The sequence below is a fragment of the Artemia franciscana genome, chromosome 8 (genome assembly GCF_032884065.1).
Source record: "Artemia franciscana chromosome 8, ASM3288406v1, whole genome shotgun sequence".
Classification (NCBI taxonomy): domain Eukaryota; kingdom Metazoa; phylum Arthropoda; class Branchiopoda; order Anostraca; family Artemiidae; genus Artemia; species Artemia franciscana.
The window spans coordinates 49,630,715-49,654,110 of NC_088870.1; the positions used below are offsets into that span (position 1 = coordinate 49,630,715).

At 35.0% G+C, this 23,396-nt stretch overlaps 1 protein-coding gene across 2 annotated transcripts in view; it reads left to right on the forward strand.

Annotated features, from left to right (window-relative positions):
* Positions 1–23,396, forward strand: part of LOC136030522 (leucine zipper putative tumor suppressor 2 homolog) — a 179,960-nt gene that overhangs the window by 124,359 nt on the left and 32,205 nt on the right. For both annotated transcript variants that reach the window (XM_065709548.1, XM_065709549.1), the window contains one exon: positions 15,381–15,512. In XM_065709548.1, coding sequence (XP_065565620.1) covers positions 15,381–15,512 — 132 coding nt within the window. The remainder of the gene's footprint in view (positions 1–15,380; positions 15,513–23,396) is intronic.

Below are 23,396 nucleotides of genomic sequence, written 5' to 3' on the forward strand. Positions count from 1 at the left end.
AACAATAAACGCAGCAATATTTCAGACTTAGCCTACACCAAGCGACTATGTGTTTGTTGACATTAAACGCAACAATAAACGCAACAATATTTCAGACTTAGCCTACACCAAGCGACTATGTGTTTGTTGACATTAAACGCAACAATATTTCAGACTTAGCCTACACCAAGCGACTATGTGTTTGTTGACATTAAACGCAACAATAAACGCAACAATATTTCAGACTTAGCCTACACCAAGCGACTATGTGTTTGTTAACATTAAACGCAACAATATTTCAGACTTAGCCTACACCAAGCGACTATGTGTTTGTTAACATTAAACGCAACAATATTTCAGACTTAGCCTACACCAAGCGACTATGTGTTTGTTGACATTAAACGCAACAATAAACGCAACAATATTTCAGACTTAGCCTACACCAAGCGACTATGTGTTTGTTGACATTAAACGCAACAATAAACGCAACAATATTTCAGACTTAGCCTACACCAAGCGACTATGTGTTTGTTAACATTAAACGCAACAATATTTCAGACTTAGCCTACACCAAGCGACTATGTGTTTGTTGACATTAAACGCAACAATAAATGCAACAATAAACGCAGCAATATTTCAGACTTAGCCTACACCAAGCGACTATTCGTTTGTTAACATTAAACGCAACAATATTTCAGACTTAGCCTACACCAAGCGACTATGTGTTTGTTGACATTCACTTTACGCTAATGGTGAATGTTGAGCATTTCTGAGATTCTAACCTAATTTCCAACCCATTAGGCCTACTGAGATTTATAACCTAACCCAACCTGACACCATCAAACCTTGCATAAGACTGACAAAGCTGACTGGTCATCAAACACATAGTCGCTTGGTGTATGTCTGAAATATTTTTTAAATATTCTTATTTTGGACTTTCACCGGTGAATGTCGACATTCACCAGATTTCGATCTTTCACGGTAACTTGTATATTAAAAAAATTACATAAACTTTATGCAGAATAATTTTTTAATCATGAGAATGACATAGCCTATGGAATCGTAAGAAGGAGTATGGGCTATAAGAATAAAAAAAGGAAGAAATACGAAGAAAAAAAGGAAGAAAAAGGATACCAAGTGTGCGTTGGTCAAAGACTTAATCCCTTCACTGATGAAATAAAAAAAAAAAAACAAATTTTTAAACTGAAAGTAAGGTGCAACATTAAAACTTAAAACGAACAGAAAATACTCCGTGTATGAAAGGGGCTGTTATTTCCTCAATGCCCCGCTCTTTACGCTAAAGTTCAACTCTTTCTCTACTTTTCAAAACAGTAGAAAACTTTAGCGTAAAGAGTGGGGCGTTGAGGAGGGAACAGCCTCTTTACGGAGTAATACGCGGAGTAATTTCTGTTCGTTTTAAGTTTTAATGTCGCTCCTTATTTTCAGTTAAAAGGATTTGTTTTTTTTTTATTTGATTTCTGAACGTTTTTGAATTAATGCATGTTTGATTTTGGCTCTCCGCACATGAATAGTTAAAACGAAATTTGCGTATTAATTTTTTATTTTATTTTTTGCTAAATGACTTTCTCTTAGTTTTGATCGGATGATTTTGAGAAAAAGAGGTGAGAGAGGAGGCCTAGTTGCCCTCTAATTTTTCGGTTACTTAAAAGTATAAGTAAAAAATATACGTAACTTACGAATTAACTTCTATATTCGTATATTTTTACTATGTATGTGATGGGGTTTGTCCCCTCGTTAATACCTCGCTCTTTACATTAAAGCTTTAGTTTTATCCCAATTCTTTAAGAATGGCCGCTGAATCACAAAGGCCGTAGAGTAAATAGTTAAAATTATTAAAAATACTTTCGCGTAAGGAGCGAGGTATTTAGGAGGAGAGAAACCCCTCGTATGCATAATAATCTCTGTTTGTTTTAAGTTTTCATGCTGCTCCTTACTTTCAGTTGACTGAAACTGAATACTCAAAAGTTGAGTGAAAACTCAGTTAACTGTTTTTTTTTTTTTTTTTAACAATGCTTGAAAATCCTGTACCCTCTTCATGGAATTTCTCTTCCCCTGTGACAAATTCCTCTAAGGGAAGATCCTCCCACGTAGCCCCCTCACCTCCCCCCCAACCAAAAAATCCCCCTGAAAACGTCTGTATACTTCCTAATAACCATTACTGTGTGTAAACACTAGTCAAAGTTTATAACTTGCAGCCCCTCCCCCGGAGACTCGGGGGAGTAAGTCAGCCCTAAAGCGATAGTTATTATGTTTTTCTACTAGGCTGAACAAAATGGCTATCTCAGAATTTTTATCCGTTGACTTTGGAGAAAACGAACGTGGGAGGGGGCATTGGTGCCCTCCAATTATTTTGGTCGCTTAAAAAGGGCACTAGAACTTTTTTCGTTTACTATTGAGCCGGGTTGCTCCTTACTACAGTTCGTTAACATGAACTGTTTTATAAGGTCCAAAGACGTCCGGACGGAGGGGATAATAAGCTAGTGAAGGTGACTGTGTACCCCTGAGCTGTAGCTGAGGTGCTTCTGTCTTCTTTGTGCAGCTTAGCTTAAAAAATAACTGACAACCGCCATATTGTCCCGACATAAGTTGTGTCGGTGCATGGAGCTCACCAGGACGACTCTTGTATGATATACCCCGCTCAAGTTGTTACCCGATATATATATATATATATATATATATATATATATATATATATATATATATATATATATATATATATATATATATATATATATATATATTTATATTAACCTTTGAGGCAGGCTGCCAAAAATACAAGGTTAGCCTTGAAAACTTGCATTTAATCATTTTGTTCTATTTTGTTTGAAGCAATTTATCATCTCACTTCATTCTATTTATCAGTTCTGCTCCTGGTTGAATTTCGTTGAAGTAAGGATGCTAGGGCTGTTTTTTTTAAGCTTTTTAAAAACATTATGAGTTTTGATTCTCACATAAGCCGCCTGAGGCCAACACAGCTACGCACGCTCCTCCTCCAACCTAATCTATTTAAAGCCTCCCTCTTTACACCCTCCCAGGAAGTTCCTATTTCCTTTAAATCTTTATTTATGACATCCTCCCAACCCATATATATATATATATATATATATATATATATATATATATATATATATATATATATATATACTACTACTACTACTACTACTACTACTACTACTACTACTACTAATAATAACTCACTGCAGCACCAAGCCGCCTGAGGCCAACACAGCTAAGCTACGCACGCTCCTCCTCCAACCTAATCTATTTAAAGCCTCCCTCTTTACACCCTCCCAGGAAGTTCCCATTTCCTTTAAATCTTTATTTATGACATCCTCCCAACCCATATATATATATATATATATATATATATATATATATATATATATATATATATATATATATATATATATATATATTTCTCGTATCGTGCTGAAGACGGCCCTTGGACATAGGGCCGAAATATCCACTGAATTGATTTCCACTGTCTTGAAAAAATTGTGCCTATTGTTTCTACTTTGTATTTGTTTGTTAGAATAAAAACTGTACCACACTTTGTAACAGCCATTGTTTATGGAATAATGATTTACCATTAGTGGTTAATGATACCGCAATGATACAATTTTACCTTTGGCAACGGTGCTCGCAAGTACGTTTTTCTGGCCGTTTCGTCTTTTAATTAATCTGAGTAATATAGGGACCTACCTATTTGTCATGTGGCCCTGACAACCAGTGGCGCAACGAGATGCTCGGTCCCAAAAGAGGTTCTGTTCGAGAAACCAGAGAACTTTTCCCTGAGGGAGGGGGGTCAAGACCCAATTTTCTTAGCCGTTATTTTTCCTGCAGGGATCCTTTGAATTAATGTAGGGCATTCGCCTTTCCCTGCTGTGTATAGGGAATAAAACCTACTTACAGTATATAGTCATTGGCGCCATATCATACCTTTCCTTCCTCGGTAACTTTGGCCTGTGATAGTACTAAAGCTGGCCCTAAACTTTTCTTGATTCTCTAGAGTGCTACCAAGGTAGATTTGGGCCATTCTGTAATATTCAGGAACGGGTATTTTGCAAAATTTCTATGATGGTCTAACTGAGCTTGATAGAAAAGGCTTTTGGATGTGAAAATTATTGTTGTTAGTAAGCAGCACTGGTCGTATCCAGTTAGCTAAATTTTTCATTTGCACAATTACCAAATACAAAACATTGTTGTGTGTTTGGTTTAAACTAAAATTGAAAATGATTTAAGTATTGTTTTGATGCAATTTTGTGTGTATAGATCTCTCCTCCTAGTGCAAGACACATCATACCAATAATTTAGAATCAAACACTTTCTTCTGTTATGCAAAATATATCTGTGGACTCGGAAATATAATCCCACCTGAACCGCTACATATTGAAAATCACTTCTGCCGCCTCTAAAGTGGTTCCATGTCTCATTTTTTCACTCAAAATAATACTCACTCTAGATTTTTCTTTTTTCTGAATTTCCTTTTCCTGAAACTAAAGTCTACCTAACTAATTTTGCCTAAATATATAAAATAATTTACTAATTTTGCTTAAATATTAGCTTTTGGTGGAAAATTTCTCTATTTTCAAAAGCAAGGGGTTAATTCCCTTTTCATCCCGAGAGGTTCATAGCTGCTGAACTTTAAGTGTGTATCGTGGCTTTTTTTTTATCTTTTATTTTTTCATTTCCGCTTGCTGTGGAACGGGTCACTCCCAACAAGGTTGCTACTACCGTGACAACCTTGAATGGTTCTGCCACTGATTCCAATCTATTCAATTTAGGTTTTCAGTGTATATATCCTTTTTTTTTCTTAAAGCAGTAAATCACTATAATTAATTTGGGAAAATAAAGTCGAGCATGACTAATTGCATTTTTCGCCCTTGCTATTATTTTGTATTTATTTGAGACAACCGCAAGTATAAGTTCTACTCAAAGCAAGAGGCCACAATTGTTGCTAATTGCTATAATTAACTTCTCGTGCTTAATTTCAATTTCTTGGGTAGGCGCTTTCCGCTAATCACCCAGACACACGGTAAGTATGGTATTAAACTCTTGCAGGTGAGCTATATATAAAGGGATGGGCCAATCTAAAAAGAAACATATCATTGACAGACAATTCTGGAGTAGGATTGCTTTAACTTAGAGTACACTTATCCAGGAGTTTCAGTTAGGGGGAGGGGTTCTTTACCTCCACGATTTTGAAGAATACACTTTTTGGGATATTTTCATTGAAAAATGGCTTTTTTGGGTATGTTCATCGAAGACATTGAAAAAACGACGAAATTGACCCACTAGATTTTGAGGAATACATTTTTCCCTCCTCCCTCCCCCTTGAATTCTCGTAAATTGACGACGTTGCGCCCAGCAAACCTACAACTCGAAACCCTTTAAAGTACTTTTTCTATCAAAATATTTCTCACGGTCAAAAATTTATAGATATTGTAGGTTTCTTTTATAATATATAAAAATTAAAGATCTTTGTCGATTAATTAAAAGAAAAAATGCTCATGAGGTGCTTGAAGTTCGGGCTCTGGCATGGGGAAGGTGGACTTGGCAGCTTACCGCAGCACCAAGTCACGCAAGAAGGACACAGCCAGACATCCTCCTTTTCTACTCTATTCTGTTAAGAGCTTCCCTTTTCACCCCCTTTGTTGAATCTCTCATTTACTTTAAATCTTCCCCTATTGCTTCATACCTCCCCATTTGAGCGTCCAAATCTTCGTTTGTTTTTTGCAGGATTGTAAGGAAAACAAAACTTTCGGCAAGCTTAGTTTTTCTTTTAATTTCTTTCTATTAAATTTCTTCCCTTTGTTTTTCCTATTTTTGTTTTTTCCAAAATTTGTAATCTTCTTCCCCTTCAGAAACCATTTTACGCTTAGATTTATGCTCGGGGGAAGCAAAATTTGTCAAAACACATAAATAGGTGAGAAGGGTAATTAATGGAGAAAAAAAGGGGTTTCAAGGGAACCAGGTTTTCTGGTTCCATCATCCTGTGCATAAATCTGTTGGACACAATAGTTGGTAATCAGGCTGTTCAAACGTCACAAACAGCATTTTTTTTTTTGAAGATATCAGTTTCCAATTTCAGTTGATGTGGAGTCTAATGAGCATGGGAAAATAAAAGGCCCATAGTCTTAAAAATCGAGTATTTGGCTGTTTGGGGTGGGCTAACTTACTGTTTAAAAGACATATATAAGACCTAGCCTATTTGACTATGATGGCAAAGGGTTATGCCTAATTGCCTTGTTAACATAATTAGATGTAATACATACTACTAGAAAAATGGCTAGATAATGGCTAGTCTCAAACTAAATAATTGGGTACACTAGGATTTGAACCCTCGCCCTCTCAAACAATGGATTCTGAAACCAGCACACCAATCCACTCAGCCAGGACGGCTCAGCAATTTGATTGGATTGATGAAAATTAATTTTCAGTCTGAAAAAGTGACCAGTTGTTAACTAGAAAAATTGAGACGAATATCCTTTGACCTATGAATTTAGGTTGATACTTCATCTTTCTTGCCAAACTACAATCGGTGACGTTTTTTATGCCACCACTCTTGTGTTCAATGAGATTCTCAGTTTTGGAAGAATGGCAAATTTTTTTATTTTTTTTTTTAATGTGACCGAAGAAACAAGAAAATAAAACTGAAAGTTGATATTTTCGAGGGATCTCCAACTCCATCACATGATGTTCGCCTCAAATTGCAAATTATTCAACCGTGTGTGTCTTACCTCCACCATTTGCACGTTATTGTGCAACTCATTGCAAACTTCTGCCAAATATTTCATACATCTGCCATGCGTGGCACGTTCCATCTGGTGCATATGAAATTCGAAATTATGCAACCCCTAGAGCATTTTCCCTAAAGATGGTACCGGAATGTCCTTCGTAGACTACCTCCCCCATTGTAAACATCTTTGTTTCTTTCTTTAACTCAGGAAAATGTAATGTACTAGCTTCTGGCACAAAGGAAAGGGGTTTGGGTATGCAAGAGTCTGGTCTGAAGTCACTAAGGGATGTACATCTGTTGCAGACAGTGATAAGCCCCTTCCCACCATCATACTTTCTCTCCTATCTCTGTGCCATATGCTGAATATACCCGTAAGAACACTTAAAAACGAGCTTTAATACCGTAAATATTACTTATGAAGCGTAATTAAGAGCTTGTCGTTTTTAACGACTTTGACCCGCGATATTTCTTGTCGGATGTTGAATTTCATGTCCGCAACTGAAATCTTTCAGAGCTGGACAGATACGAGTAGGTCACGTGGCGCTGTTTCTCTTCTTATTTAATGTTCTAATTGCAAATCAGCTCAAACCTCATCGACATTAGAAATTTCTCGTATAATTTTGTTATTAATTTATGGTTTTAGTTCTTGACATTTTCTCGAATGGAACTGCCGACTTTCGTAGAAGTGTTTTAACACCACTGCGGTTTTCCGCTACCTTTTAATTCAGTTAGGTCAGAATAGACATAGATATAGACATAGAATCAGATATAGATACAGATATAGACAAAAACATAGACAAAGATATAGACATAGACGTAAACTAACCTAACCTGTCTATTCTAACCCAGCTAATCCTCTTGATGATGCAAGATTTCCTGGGTGGCAGAAAACATACGGTGGCGGGAAACCGCAGTGGCGTTAAAACACCCACACCCTGACATTCAGTCTAACCGTTCCATACGCCTCCATAACCAAGACGGTAGTCCCTCTTTGACATCTATTGCACATCTAAGGAAGCTCATCTAGGGAAGCTAGGGAATAAGTTGGGTCTGGGGAATCAGACCCAGCATATTCTGCTTTCCAAAACCTGAAAGATAGTTTGGAAGTATATTCTCTTTTGACACAACATATTCCGCTTTCCAAAACCTGAAAGATAGTTTGGAAGTATATACTCTTTTGACCCAACATATTCCGCTTTCCAAAACCTGAAAGATAGTTTGGAAGTATATACTCTTTTGACCCAACATATTCCGCTTTCCAAAACCTGAAAGATAGTTTGGAAGTATATACTCTTTTGACCCAACATATTACGCTTTCCAAAACCTGAAAGATAGTTTGAAAGTATATTCTCTTTTGACACAACATATTCCGCTTTCCAAAACCTGAAAGATAGTTTGGAAGTATATTATCTTTTGACCCAACTTATTCCGCTTATCAAAACCTGAAAGATAGTTTGGAAGTATATACTCTTTTGACCCAACATATTCCGCTTTCCAAAACCTGAAAGATAGTTTGGAAGTATATACTCTTTTGACCCAACATATTCCGCTTTCCAAAACCTGAAAGATAGTTTGGAAGTATATACTCTTTTGACCCAACATATTACGCTTTCCAAAACCTGAAAGATAGTTTAAAAGTATATTCTCTTTTGACACAACATATTCCGCTTTCCAAAACCTGAAAGATAGTTTGGAAGTATATTATCTTTTGACCCAACTTATTCCGCTTTCCAAAACCTGAAAGATAGTTTGGAAGTATATACTCTTTTGACCCAACATATTCCGCTTTCCAAAACCTGAAAGATAGTTTGGAAGTATATACTCTTTTGACCCAACATATTCCGCTTTCCAAAACCTGAAAGATAGTTTGGAAGTATATACTCTTTTGATAAGCAATAAACAAAAGTAATTATTCAATATTTGCATATTGAACATAAGTGCAAAGTTGGCCCTCCTACATGGAAGGTTGTCGGAATCAGCTTTTCATCGTTTATCGCCTCATCATCCTTTGGTCCGTCTGTTCGGTTAATCTCAGTGTAGCGTAGTGTTTTTTCTATTTGTAGTGTATTTTATTTGCAGTGTATTTCACTTTTTTTCTTTTTGTTACTCCACAAGTGCCATAACTTGTTATGATGTGGGTAATAAATAAATAAATTATTATTATTATTATAGCCCTGCCTTCTCTAAAGAGGCTCCTAGATATATCCCTTGGTTTTAAGTGATCAAAAATTGGATTCTAACTTATCATGTAAATAATGCGATAGTACTTGATTGTTTGCTGATTCCTTAGAAAATTATTGGTGAAGCTTTTTTGTCCTTTTCTTGAGTGATTTCTTAGAACCAAGGCCTAAGCACACCAAAAGAAATGCAAAAAATTACACTGTCAAAATGCTATGCCTGTCTCATTCTTTAGAGTTGAGTACACATTAAATATTTTGCATGACTAAAGTTAAGGTAAAGGATACGGCACTAGACCCTTAAAGTCCTTAGACCCTTAGTTCCTAGACCTTAAAGGCACTGGACTCTACGACTGTTTAGCTAAAATGAAAAAAAGGTTAAATATAAAAAATGGTCACTTCTAAAACCCATATTGGTATAAAGTCTTAAAAACATCAAAAATAATATTTTTTTTGTCCTATGTGCCCCTCTTAATTCTATCCGTACCTGAAAATCGTGGTTTTCGAAGTTTTTTTTTTAATTATAAAATTCTTAGCTCAAATAATTTCTTAGACCACACTCTCTTTCCATTTACAGAATTTAATAAATGGACAAGTTTCTGCACCCGAGGCAAGTACTCCCTCTCTCACCCCTTAAATTGCTTCTGAGGCCTAGGTACAGTTGAGTCAATTCATGAACATTTAAGCATTTAAGGTGAACAAAATGTACAAAAGAGTGTCTTTCAAGATCTAGAGAAGAGTCCCAAAAGATCTAAGGGGCATTCAGCCCTCCCTCAAGCGATGCCACTACTCAGGCACACCAATAGAAAGCAGTGTTTTGTAAGGGGTAGTTCCTTTATAGCAAGCATGTATGCAGGAATTTTTTTTTTTTTTTTAAATGAGATTGGTATAGGTCAACTTAAAAGAAAAAGTGGAAGGGTCAGTGATTTGATTCTACTTTGGTTTTATTTTGTTCTACTGAGTTGACCGCCCAGTCCTTTTTGACAATTCTGTTTTTTTTTTTACCAGCTAAGAGGAAAATTGACAGTAAAAAGGAATAAATAAAGAAGTTGGCAAAGATGGAACATGACATAACATTCTAACTAGCTAACAATTTGAAAATATATTACATGATAATAAAATCGGAAGACTAAAAAGTTAAGAATAAATGTTTTTTTGCACTCATCTCGTAAATGTACTAAAAAGTAGATGACAGTTTTTTCCTCGATTATCAATCAACATAAGTGAAAACGAGGGGTGCAAAAGGAATCGGGCTTCTTATAACTTGACCTTTTTATTCGTTTTGCCCGACTTCTTTCATTTGTGCATTTATAACTTAGATGAGTTTGATATCTGTATTACCCGATCCATTTGGCTTCACTCGTTTTCACTTATGTTCATACATTTCTCATAAAAAAAAAATCCATTTTTTACTCCATTTTGAAGACGACTTAAAAAATTTTGTTATTAGATCTGTATTCACGAAGCAGAGTCGGAGCCCATTTGTAGGTCCTGAATTAGGGATACCACATCGTGGCTTGGTGCGGTAGTGATCTGTTATTATTAGAATAGTATTAGTAGTATATCTTCGCAGACTGTATTAATGCCAAGAACGGAAAATTATCACAAATGAATTTATATTTTGGAGATTTAAAATATCGTGTGCCACTTTTTTGTCGATTTATCTTTGTTTTTTATTTCTTCCTCATTCTTAATTTCTACCAAAGAAGCTCTGCAAAGTCTGTTTAGTGACTATAAACAATATTGTGTATGCAGCCCTACCTATTGCTCCTCCAATCAATGGTAAATCCAGAATTGGCTCCAAAAATTGATTGTCATAACATTCCGAACGGGTGCGTACACGGGGGTAAGGGGGTAGCTTCTCGCCAATGTTCTCCTAAATCTGTTTGCACGATTTCCCTTTGTTTGTCACATAAATTTGTTAAACTTGTTGACAGTGGAATAATTTGTCGACTGCTTCCGAATGTTCAATTACTTTTAAATTCTATCAGTCCTATATACAATGTCCTTGACAGCGCAATAATGAAATTATTTATTGAAACTTTCCATCCTTCATTTAAGTAAAATTAATAAAACACCATAAAGATAGTGATTGGTCACTGCAAAAATTATATAACAGGCAGTATTATTTAAAACTTAACTGCGAAGCGGTAAGGACACCTGCCTGCAGTCGCGGTAGCTTAAGTTCGGATCGTAAATTAGACTTTTTTTTTAAGGAAAAATAGCTTGCATCGAGGATCAGGGTTGCCATCTATAGTAAGAAAGTGCTATCTTACTATATGTAGCACATGGCCAAAATAGTACCAAATTTCAAACACGCTGAATAAGTAAACGAGCTAATCCTAGATAGTAATGGTCTTACAATGCTCATTATGACTACACGTTGGAGAAATTTCAAAAAATATGTAAAAAGCAAAACCTAGGATAAAGCGAATCAAAGTAAAGTAGATGGCAAAAAAGTCTTTACAGTTTTTCTTCAAGTTTTCTCCGTAGGTTTGAAATTATCTGCTAAATTTTAGGTTAGTTCTATGGTAAAAATAATGAAATTAATGACCAAATAGTAGGACTTCAGTGCTACAATTTTTAGAACTTTCGCGTTATATTTTGTTTTTCTTTACAAAATAATGAGTGTTGAAAAAAGGCAGAGGAATGAACTAAAATTGCGGGTCGCCTTGTTGCCTCATTTGTTTCGAAAGATGGGTGCAAAGTTTGATATAACCAAGACCGTTTTTTTTTTGTGTTTGTTTCAAAAGATTGGCCCTAAGTTTAAAATAACCGGACATAAAAACATTAAAAAATTGACCTAAAACTAATCCAAGTACACTTAAAGTTATCAGTAACAATTACGGTTTACTCCGAAAAGTATAGGTAACTGATATCAGTTACCTTTGGTTTATTTTCTCTGTGATGGGTCTAGATATGCCGCACTCCCACGCTGGCTAGATCTGGAACTCAAAACATTTGTTGGAAACCGAGAGGGCATAGTACTCTGAAATATGAAGGGCATAAACATTTGGATTAGAATGAATACAATTATATGATAATAAAATCAGAAGACTAAAAAGTTAAGAGTAAATATTGTTTTTTGCACTCATCTTGTATATGTACTAATGTTGTACTAAATGTACTATAAAAAGTAGATGATATTTTTTCCCTCGATAATCTATCAATATAAGTGAAACGAGGGGGCACAAAAGGAATTGGGCTTCTTATAACTCGACCTTTTTATTCGTTTTGCCCGAACTTTTTCATTTGTGCATTTATAACTTAGATGTATTTGATATCAAACATTAAAAACAAGAAGAACGATAGGGAATTTTTCAAGACAGTGGGAAACTAATTAGAATGAATATTTTGGCCCTATGTCCAAGGGCTGTCCTTAGCAATACAAAAATATATAAGAAGAAAAAACTTGCAATAGGATAAAGTCAATAAAACTAAAATGAAAATTTTTCAAAACAGTCCCAGCATCCTGGTGGAACTTCGCTGAGGTAAGGATGCTGGGACTGTTTTGAAAAATTTTTCATTTTAGTTTTGTTGATTTTATCCTGTTATAAGTTTTTTCTTCCTATATATTTTTGTATTGCTGGGGACGGCCCTTGGACATAGGGCCAAAATATTCCTTCTAATTTGTTTCCAACTGTCTTGAGAAATTTTCTATTGTTCTTCTTGTTTTTAATGTTTACATTTGTGATAAAAAAATATTTTTTTAATTTTTAGTCCATTTTGAAGACGACTTAAAAAAATTGCTTGTTATTAGATCTGTATTTTTCAATTTTTCCAGGGGGTTCGTTCAGAATCGTTTAAGAGGGGATCCCCCTAGTCTTCCTTCTGATTCGAAGCATTTTTTCCATAAAAAGTGCATTTTTAAGGCTTAAATTTTTGCCCCCCACCCCTTCCAAATTTTGGTTGGCTAACCTGAATCTGAATACAGCTCTCTAGATACATATATCATTACAATAGACCTACTCTTGACGGTTTTTCGTTAGCAATTCCTTATTTCAATAAATTGGCCAATACGACAGCTTCACCTGTTAGCACGTTAAATTATTGTTTATCTTGTAGATTTATTCCCTGTAGTTTTAACCTTTTGAATATTTTACAATTTCATAGGCATGGAAATCAAACCGAAAGTAAGCTTTCTCCATAGGCTTAATCGAAAACACTAAGATGTAAATATGTCTAATCTCGTCGTTAATTTGCATATAACATGGTCGAATCACTTTAAAATGATGCTTCAAGCTTGTATTTATCTGCGTAGACGATAATAATTTTGGCAAGCTATTTTTAACCAAAAGACCCAAAATAGGCTCCACGTGGCTGATATTAGCAACCTTATCGTGGATGATCTACGTTATGGTTCGGATTATGGAATTGTTAGTTTTAATACATGCTCTTCCAGTTCAAAGGGATTTCCAACTATCCCAATTTGTTTCTAGAAATTGTTGGCAGCGATAGGTATGCTTCTCAGATGATGAAGTACTTTCAAGGGTGCTAATTGGGGGGGGGGGTAGTGTAAATAAAGATTTTTCCAATATAAAGGAGTTTCCAGCCATATCAAATTTTCTGGAAGTTTTTGGAAACAATGGGAGGTTTACCAAATAACGATGTATCTACAAGGTTCCATATGATTGGGCCAATTACCCATTGTTGATATTATATGATTTTATGATTATATGATTTTTGAAATTAGGACGTATTTCTGATTCGACAAAAAAAGAGTATGAAGTAGAAGAGAATTGCCATTAAAATAACTTGAGGATTAAAAGAAAAAAGAAAAAAGAATCAAAACATGCCTTTGAAAACGATTTATTCAAACCTTAGGTTTGGATCTAATTGTAAGACATTAAATATATTGAGATTAGAATTTTCAAATTTTTACAAACCGATAAATATATGTATATACATAATATATGTATATATATATATATATATATATATATATATATATATATATATATATATATATATATATATATATATATATATATATATATATATATATCTTTGTCTATATCTATGTATACGTCTATGTCTATATCTACGTTTTTGTCTATATCTGTGTCTGTGTCTATGTCTATGTCTGTTCTCATGTCTATGTCTATTCTGACCTACCTGAATTAAAAGGTGGCGGAAAATTATTGTGGTGGAAAACCGCGGTGGCCTTAAAACACTGCTACCTGTGTTTTGAATATGAAATCCGATAGAAAAGACCATGGAATTTGACTTCCCCTATGTTGACAATGCTTTCAGTCGGAGTTGGTGCATCCCAAGGAAATCCGAACGCCGCCAAATCGCTCAAACGATATTTCCTTTGAGTTGATTTGTAGTGTTTTTCTAGTAGGTCTGCTAGAAAAATTTTTAAAGGCTTTTAAAGGAATTTTTAAATGTTTTTTTTTTTATTTTGAATTTTAAATATAGAACCCTGAACTTTAAAAGAAAAATTTTGTCTGTTTAATTGGGAAAATGGAACTCACACTTTTTAATGATCTAAATTTTACTAAAAACCGAAATTTTAACTTCACCTTTGAAATTTAAGTTCCAAATTTAATGTAAAATTTAATTTTCAGCTAGTCAAGCTTAACCATGGTTAGAGCAATAGTTGTAACTCAATAAAGGACGGCCCCATAGCAACCTGAAGTAAAGAACGGCGCCATAGTTAAGAACGTAAAGAACAGCCTTATAGTAACCGGAAGTTAAAAACGTGTTTTCAAGAGAAACAATCAGCATTTAAAGATGATATAGGGATGGCAACTACAATTTTGGCTAATTTTATAAGCGGAAGTTTATTGCAAAAATTTATTTATGAAAATTTTTGAAACGAGCTTAAAACCTCTTATAAACGGCGAAATGAAAGGTATACAATTCGGATCACCGTGGTCAAAATCACCATAACGGATAATTCTTGTCTTCAGTAAGGTACAAATTATGTCCTGGTCTTCAGAAGATATGATAATCCCGTATTTCAGAAATACGGAATAAGAAATCCTTTTCTTACGGCATCTCAGATAAAACCAGGATGCTCAAAAAAAGAGAAAAAAAAATACAGAGAAAAAGCCCTCCTCGGTGAAATGACATTTTTTTCTATCAAAATATTTATCCAGTTGGGAATTGTTTTGCTTTATGTCATAAATTTACAAAAAGGTCCCTTTTTTGCGCTTGTATGTCATTGTGTCCCGGTACATGGGAGTGTGTACTTCTGACATAAAATACGTCTAGTTAACAACCCTGCCTCCAATCACTTTTGACTCTTAAAAAGGGCTCTAGAGCTTTCAATTTCAAATCGAATGAGCTCCTTCTGAAGTTTCTACAATACCCTCTATACGAAGTGTCGTGTCCTATGCCAAGTGTCTATACGAAGTGTCATATATATATTGTGTCCACGTCACTCTTTACTTGCGCTACCTGCGATACCTTTTAGGTTAATAGTCTAAATAGGTTTTTAAAGTTTTATTCTTGTATAGGTTTACGAGGAGAAAGAAAAGGCATGGGAACGAGAAATGAAGAGGCTAAGAGGTCACTATGATAGCCGTCTGAAAGGGGCAAGACAGAAGATATTAGACCTAGAATCATCCCAATCGATGAAGAGCGATCAGGTTAGCGGGTTTTCTCTTCTTTTTTAGCACTGGGTTGATACTGAAAATTATCACGAGAAATGTACTAGTTTCCTAAGCAGTGGCGTAATTACGTCAACAACCTAAGGTGGGGGGGGGGCAAGGTTGGAGCCAATTTGCCAAAATCAAGTGAAAAGGAATTGAAAACTGAAAAAAGGGTCATATATTACTATAAAAGCAAAGATATACTAAAGAAAACTGACCTGTTTCTCTGGATACTTGAATTTATGGAGGCTTATCTTAATTTTGACAAGATTTTTTGCAGAAACTAAATTTCAGCTGAGAGGCAAACTGAGGTTTGGGGAGGGACTAAGGTCTGTAGGGGACAGTTGCCTCCCCCTGGCCCATAGTAAATTACGCCCCTGTTCCTAAGGCTTATAGCAATAATAGGCACATATGCAAGCAGAGGCTTAGTGCTTTTTCACATCTAATTATATTTTCCCCCATATTTTCACAAACTTACCGACACTTTAAATTGCATTTCGAGTTGCAGAGACGAAATAGTCCAAATTGTATAACGAAAAATGAACTGTTTTCATAGGGGTTGCATCCAAGGCCATATCCAGGGGAGAGATGGAGGGCCGTATCTAGGATTTTTTTGGGGGGAGGGACGAAGTTTACAAAAAACTTTAAAACACATAAGAATTTGTTTATATTCATTTATGTAATGTTCTTACGATTCGGAAAAAAACATTTCATGGGGGGTTAAAGTCCTTAACCCCCTTCCCCCCTGAATACAGCCTTGGGAAAATGACCCCCCCCCTTCCAAAATTTATTGTCCGACTCATAAAAATGGAACAAAAATGCATATAAACAAATTTTAGTGCGTTCCTCGAAGTTTTATGTACCCCCCTCCCCCTGGATACTAATTTGGCTACACCAGTAATATGCACGTATGCAAGCGAAGGCCTGATCCCAAACCGCAAGAATTTTTTTTTCTTTATTCCCTCATATTCCTCAAATAATCATCTATATTTTGTTGTTATGACTAATCCTTTCCTTTCCTAAAACTTACCGACGGAATAATAATTTACTATCCAACAAAAATTGCAACGTCTTAATTAGTTATTTTCAATGTCCTTATATTCGAGTCAATGGCTTCCGTTGCGATTAAGATATCGTAATGTCTTATATTTCCCATTTAACTAGCAGGTTTTTGCTGTTTCATCCCTCCCCTCCCCCTTCTTAGAATAAATTCTTGTGTAGGTGTTTTCAAATATATAACAAAAAATGTTTTAGTATGATTTAGTGCTGCTCCTTACTTACAGTTCATTACCACGAACTGTTTGATATTTTTCCTATGTATATTCACATAAGTGATATTTTAATGTTGGGTTGACTTTTTATCTAGGATTCCTTTTTTTTATTTTTTTTTCAACCCGCCTCCTTTCCTCTCAGTGGCCAATGACATCTTTACAAAACTTACTACATTTATTGATTTTTTGGCCTGAATTTTTATTTTGGCTGCCTTTTTGAATTTTTTTCAATCCCACCTTCTTTCCTCTCAGTGGTAGTAACTCGTTATATCAGACTCGTTATATCAGAAATTGAGGGTTTAAGGTGCCTGAAATAGTCAAATTTGAAACTGAATTTAAAATAAATGTAAGAAATCTTCTCTGCTCTCAGTCAAGTCTTGGCACATCTATTTTTCCCTGTTTTACCCTAATGAGGCAGATTCTTCAGCCTAACCGCCAATTGGATGGCGGAAATACTATGCATTGTTGACTTAGCTTTTGGATTCAAAATTAGCTTTAATTTAATCTAATAGGGTGAGATACAAGTCACCATACCGAGACAAACTACTTACGTTTCTATCAGAAATAATTATTACGTAAAATGCTCTGCATGGAAACTATATTTGGAATTAGATTGCAATTGTTTATCATGCTACTCTTGATGATGTCTGTTGTTATTGATCGCGGGCAAAGCTTACTTACAGGCCAGACAAGTACAAAGTTCAAAAGGAGCAGGAAAAAAATTGTTCATCACATTCTTCGTTTTTGGATATGGCAAAGCCGCAGCTTGGCTATCCTCTATATCAATTATGAATACCAATGCTTTAATATTCTAGACAGGTCATCTCTTCACATTTAGTTTTATCAGAAAATTCGAAAAGCTATCTCTGGTGTTTGTGTAATATTTGGAAGTGACGTTATTATGTCTACTTCCTACATTGACTTAGATTATGGGCTGCCAAATTTTTTTAAGGAGTATGTCATATTTTTTCCAAAAATGTGCTTTTTGTGTCATCTCAGATTCTATAATGTGTCACAAAATGTGTCATATTTTTTTGCTACAAGTGGTATCATATTTAATTGTCAAATCTTTATTTGGAGTTTTGAATATATAATCTTTTCCAAATCAGTTCAAAAGGAGTAAACTTAACCTTATCCTGTTATCTTGGGATCATGACCTTTTTGTGATGTCATGAAAGAAATAGAAACATTTGATTAAATTAATGTTACACACTATGAATTTGTGTCTGGGCAGCCAACAAGGCAAGTTTAGATTTATAAAATTTTTAGGGAAAATCAATTCCGACTGTAAATTGAAAATAGACTTTTTGTATGATGTTGTAATTGTAATCAGCTCTATACGTAATCGGCTTTATTGGCTAAGCTTTTTAATTACTCAATATGTAAGCCATTCAACCAGCTTCAATCTAGTATTTTTGTCATATTTGTCGGTGCTTTTTTAAGCCAGATGGATTATTCTGAAGGAAAGACATCTCTGGAAATTTGTAATCTTGTCCGAGGTGGGATACCCCTCCTCTACTCCTAAAAATGTGAGTTGCTGCTTAGGCATACAGCTTTGGTAAACTGCATGCTGTTCACTTTTTACTATTACTTTTACTATTTACTTGTACTATTTACTTTTACTATTACAATTAAGAATCAAATACTCAATCAAGAAGCCAAGCGTGCATTTTGATTTAAAATTTCCGCTTATGGCTGTTTTCTTCGCGTGGTTTAAATTTTAAATATGGTGCTGGCATCTGTCCTGTATTCCGCACTGTTTGTGTACTACTGCCATCGTTAGGTAGCGCTATTCCCTTCCATTAATTTGTAGCTTTTCTGGAGGTAGAAAATTGAAATTTTACTTTTCTTTTATTATCATTGAAAAAAACAAGACTTGGATGACAAAAATGTGTCATTTTTGTCGATTGTGTAATTTTTTGTTGAAAAATTTGTCATTTTCGTCGATTGTGTCATCATTTCGACTGAATATGTCATTGTGTCACGCAACATCAAATTGTTGCATTTTGACACAAAATGTGTCAATTTGGCAGCCCAGGCTGTAGATAGTTTTGATTCCTAACTACGCTACGTTCAGAATAATCATGCTACATCTGGCAACAATGTGCAGTATCACCTTAATGTATGCTGAATGATGAAGATCAAGATATCGATCTTCAATCAATTCGGCATTTCAAAAATTGTTCCCGAAAAATAATGAAGTGCCATACATGGGCAGCAACATTTACTCAATATATTAGTTTTTTTTCAAAGAAGTTGTACAAATGATTCATTCTTTTTAATTTCTAAGTTTATGTTAAAAAAGTATTCGATAATTGCATCTAGTATTTTTGTGTTTCGAACAATATTTTCTAATTGACAATTCTAATTCTAATTCTAATTCTAATTTTAACAATTCAATTCAAAAATCAGCAATTAAACTGAATTCTTTGATTTATTGCTTTGAATTTCAGGCAATTGAAATGTTTCCGAATGCCTCTCTGTTCTCAGCAGAGAACATCTGAATTTAAAATAAATCATTAAGTAAAAAATATAAAAGAATGTCAAAGTAATTTGAAACGTCTCAGAATTATTTGAAACCATTGATATTCTATTTCCAGCTAGAATGAACTGTCCAAAAGGAAAATTTGATTGCCCCTTGTCAATTTATTTATAAAGAGCATAAATTGCATAATTTTCCACCTAGGAGTAAGCATGAGCAGTGTGTCTTTCGAAAAGTGAGATATTTGAGAATATCAGAGTTACAAAATAGTTGTTTAAATCGTAATTTGTAGTTTTAAAGAAGGATGGCAGAGGGGGAATCTAATTTTTCTTATAGATTATACCTTTAAAATAGGGGTAGACCAAGAGTTTATGGAGGAAGAATTCGCTTTTTCTGAGAATTATTTGAAGCCATTGTTATTCTATTCCCAGCTCGTATGAACCGTTCATAAGGACAATTTGATAGCCCCAGATTAATTTGTTTACGTATTCACTACTGGCTTTGAAATATGATTTTTCAAATCGCTTCAGGTCAAAATTTGTGTATAAGGCATTGAGTCAGTAGCCTACTCCCCGAAATCCCTTTTCACATGTTTATTACCAAATACGATGCCACATTTTAAGACAGCTTATCCTTTATCATAATACCTAAATCGAAGAAAAAAGAAGAAAAAAAGTTGACTTTCAGAAAATAACAAAGCAATAATAAACTTTTGTCGGAACGTAACACATATTAAATGTTTAATTAAAATATATCTGCATCATGGTTTTTCTCACTCAAACTAAGGTAATTATAATCGATTTCCGACAGACAAACTGGTTTTTCTCAGATCAAACAGTGCAAACTTCTTGGGTGTGACCGACATATAAACACAAGCATCAGTTTTTCCTTTTTCATGACAGTATTATTAACAAAGGATACTACTAGTACTACTACTACTAACGACTCATTACAACAACAAGCCGCCTGAGGCCTACACAGCTACGCGCGCTCCTCCTCCATTCCAATATATTCGAAGCCTCCCTCTTTACACCCTCCCAAGAAGTTCTCATTTCCTCTAATTCTTTCTTTATGACATCCTCCCACCCCAGACAAGGACGATTTGCTTTTCGTTTATCCCTAGACGGCTGGCCGAAAAGGACAATCTTCGGCAATCTGTCATCCTTCATCCGCAGAACGTGCCCTAGCCATCTCAACTTTTCTTTCATTATAGCCCTAGAAAGCAGATTGAACCACATTTTTCGTACTGCCTACTGTTTGAAATAAGGTCAGTCAGCGGGGTACCCAGAACAGTCCGTTGGCAATTTCTCTGGAAAATATCTAGTAAATCTTCATCCGCTTTTCGGAGTGCCCATGCTTCAGAGGCATATTTGACCACTATCATCACTGTAGCTTCCACTATTCTAATCTTGGTTTGCACTCTTATCTTCCTATTCTTCCAAACTTTTTTTTAATCGTAACAAACACCCTGAGCCTTGGCTATTCCACTTTTTACATCTTGCACTGCTCCCACAGTCTTTACTAGTAATACTACCAAGGTAAGTGAAGCTGCCCACCTGATCAATCTTTTTGTTACCCAGCAACACCTTTTCATCTTCACTTATTCTTAGCCTTGGCGACTTAGTCTTCTTAACATTAATTTTAAAACCTATTCTAGCCCTCTGAACTCGCAAACCCTCTAAAAGTTAATTCAGTTTGCTCACGCTTTCATCTAGGATGCTTAAATCATCAGTATAATCTAAATCCAGGAACAGTCTTTCCTCCCCATTTGATTCTTTGGTCTCCCATTGCGTTTCCCGTGCTCCTTAAGGCAAAGTCCATCACAATGACCCATATAAAGGGGATAGAACAAAACCCTGCTTAACTCCTGACTTAGTACAAATTCAGCTCCTAACCTCATTTCCTACCTTAACCGCAGCAGTGTTATTCTCGTACATAGTACTAATCATATTAATATATTTGTCTAGTATACCATACAAGGATAAGACCTTTGCTAAAGCTCTTCTATCAACATAATCGAACGCTTGCTCATAATCTATAAAACTGAGGACCAAAGGCGAAGGTGAAGTACCAAAGGACCTAAGAGTGAGAATTTTGTCGACACATCCTCTACCTTTTCTAAAACCGCACTGTTATTCTCTGAAAACTTTGTCTAAAGCATCTCCCAGTCTAAAAAGTATCATATTAGTTAGTAATTTGCTACCTACAGATGCCAGACTAATACCTCGATAATTACGATACTCACTCTTATCACCTTCCTTATACAGTGGTTTAATTGAGGTTTTCCTAAAATCGTTAGGTACTTTCTCTTTCTCAAATTTCATATTTGTAATCTTTAGTAACTTGTTCCTAACCTCACAGCCACCGTATTTGACAAACTCATTTACCACACTATTAGCACCTAGAGCCTTATTATTTTTTAATCCTTTTAGTACTGTCGCTAGTTGTTCCTCACAAAACAAATCTTGCTTCACATCCAAGGTATCACAAACTTTTTCATTATCCTCTATAACTTTTCCGGCTACTGTATTTCGGTTTAGCACATTCTCAAAATGTTTCATCAATCTCTCTTTAACTCTTTCCTTTTCACGAAACGTGGCCCCGTTCCTATCTTTAACTGGGACAACGACAAGTCCAGATTGACTACTCTCTCTCAATTTATTAACATACCAGTACATTATTTTACTATTATGCTGTCTAGCTGCATCTTCCAGATCCTCAGCAGTTTTATCCATGACCTCAACTTCATAAGTCCTTAGTTCATATTTTAATGCTTTCTCCAATTTCTTTAAGTTCCTTTTGTTTTCATATGATCTGTCAATCAAATAATTTTTGTACAAACCCCTTCTCCTCTCTATTAAAATTGAAGCTTTTTCTCTAATATTCCTAGCTGCAGTCTTAACTTTCTTCCCTAAGATTCCATCAGCAACTTTACAAGTTGTTTTTTTAAAATTATTCCAACCATCTTCCAGATTGTAAAATTTCAAACTCTCAAGTTTAGCATTCAACTATTCCTGGAAAGTTTCTCTCATATCCTCGTCCTGGAGTATATCAACATCATAACTTCCCAGGAGGTAGTTACCCTTCCGAAATCTCAGCTTTTTCCATGACAAAAGTAGAACAGTTCAAAATAGGGATGAAACCTTTTTATTGGCAGTGAACAGATATAAAATTTAACTGGATATTTCGAACACATATACAGTGTTCATCATCAGCAGTAAAACTAAGCAGTTTTACTGCTGATGATGAATACTGTATATGTGTTCGAAATTAGTTAAAAATTAGTTAGCAATACTCATCAAACAGTTCGTGGTAACGAACTGTAGTAAGGAGCGACCCGGCTCAATAGTAAACGAAACTCTAAAAATGGAATTCTGATACTAATAGATACATCAAAAGAATCGAATTTTTATGCAGATTTTAAATAAATAAGTTTCATCGAATTTAGCCTTACTTATCAAAAGTTACGAGCCTGAGAAAATTTGCCTTATTTTGGAAAATAGGGGGAAACACATAGAATCTTAACGAAAATCACACCATCGCATTCACCGTATCAGAGAACCCTACTGAAGAATTCAAGTTCCTATCTACAGAAATGTGGAATTTCGCATTTTTTGCCAGAAGACCGATCACGGGTGCGTGTTTATTTGTTTGTTTGTTGTTTTTTCCCAGGGGTGATCGTATTGACCGAGTGGTCCTAGAATGTTGCGAAATTTTGAAACAAAATTAATATGCAAATTTCGTTTTAAGTATTCATATGCGGAGATCCAAAATCAAAACATGCATTAATTCAAAAACGTTCAGAAATTATACAAAAACAAGTTTTTTAACTGAAAGTAAGGAGCGACATTAAATCTTAAAACCTACAGAAATTCCTCCGTATATGAAGGGGGCTGTTCCCTCCTCAACGCCCCGCTCTTTACGCTAAAGTTTTTCACTGTATTAAAAAGATATATTTAAGAGAAAGAGTCAAACTTCAGCGTAAAGAGCGGGGCGTTGAGGAGGGAACAGCCACTTTCATATACGGAATAATTTCTGTTCGTTTTAAGTTTTAATGTCGCTACTTACTTTCAGAAAAAAATCAATTTTTTTTACTACCCTTAACAGCCTTAACAGCTACTACCCTTA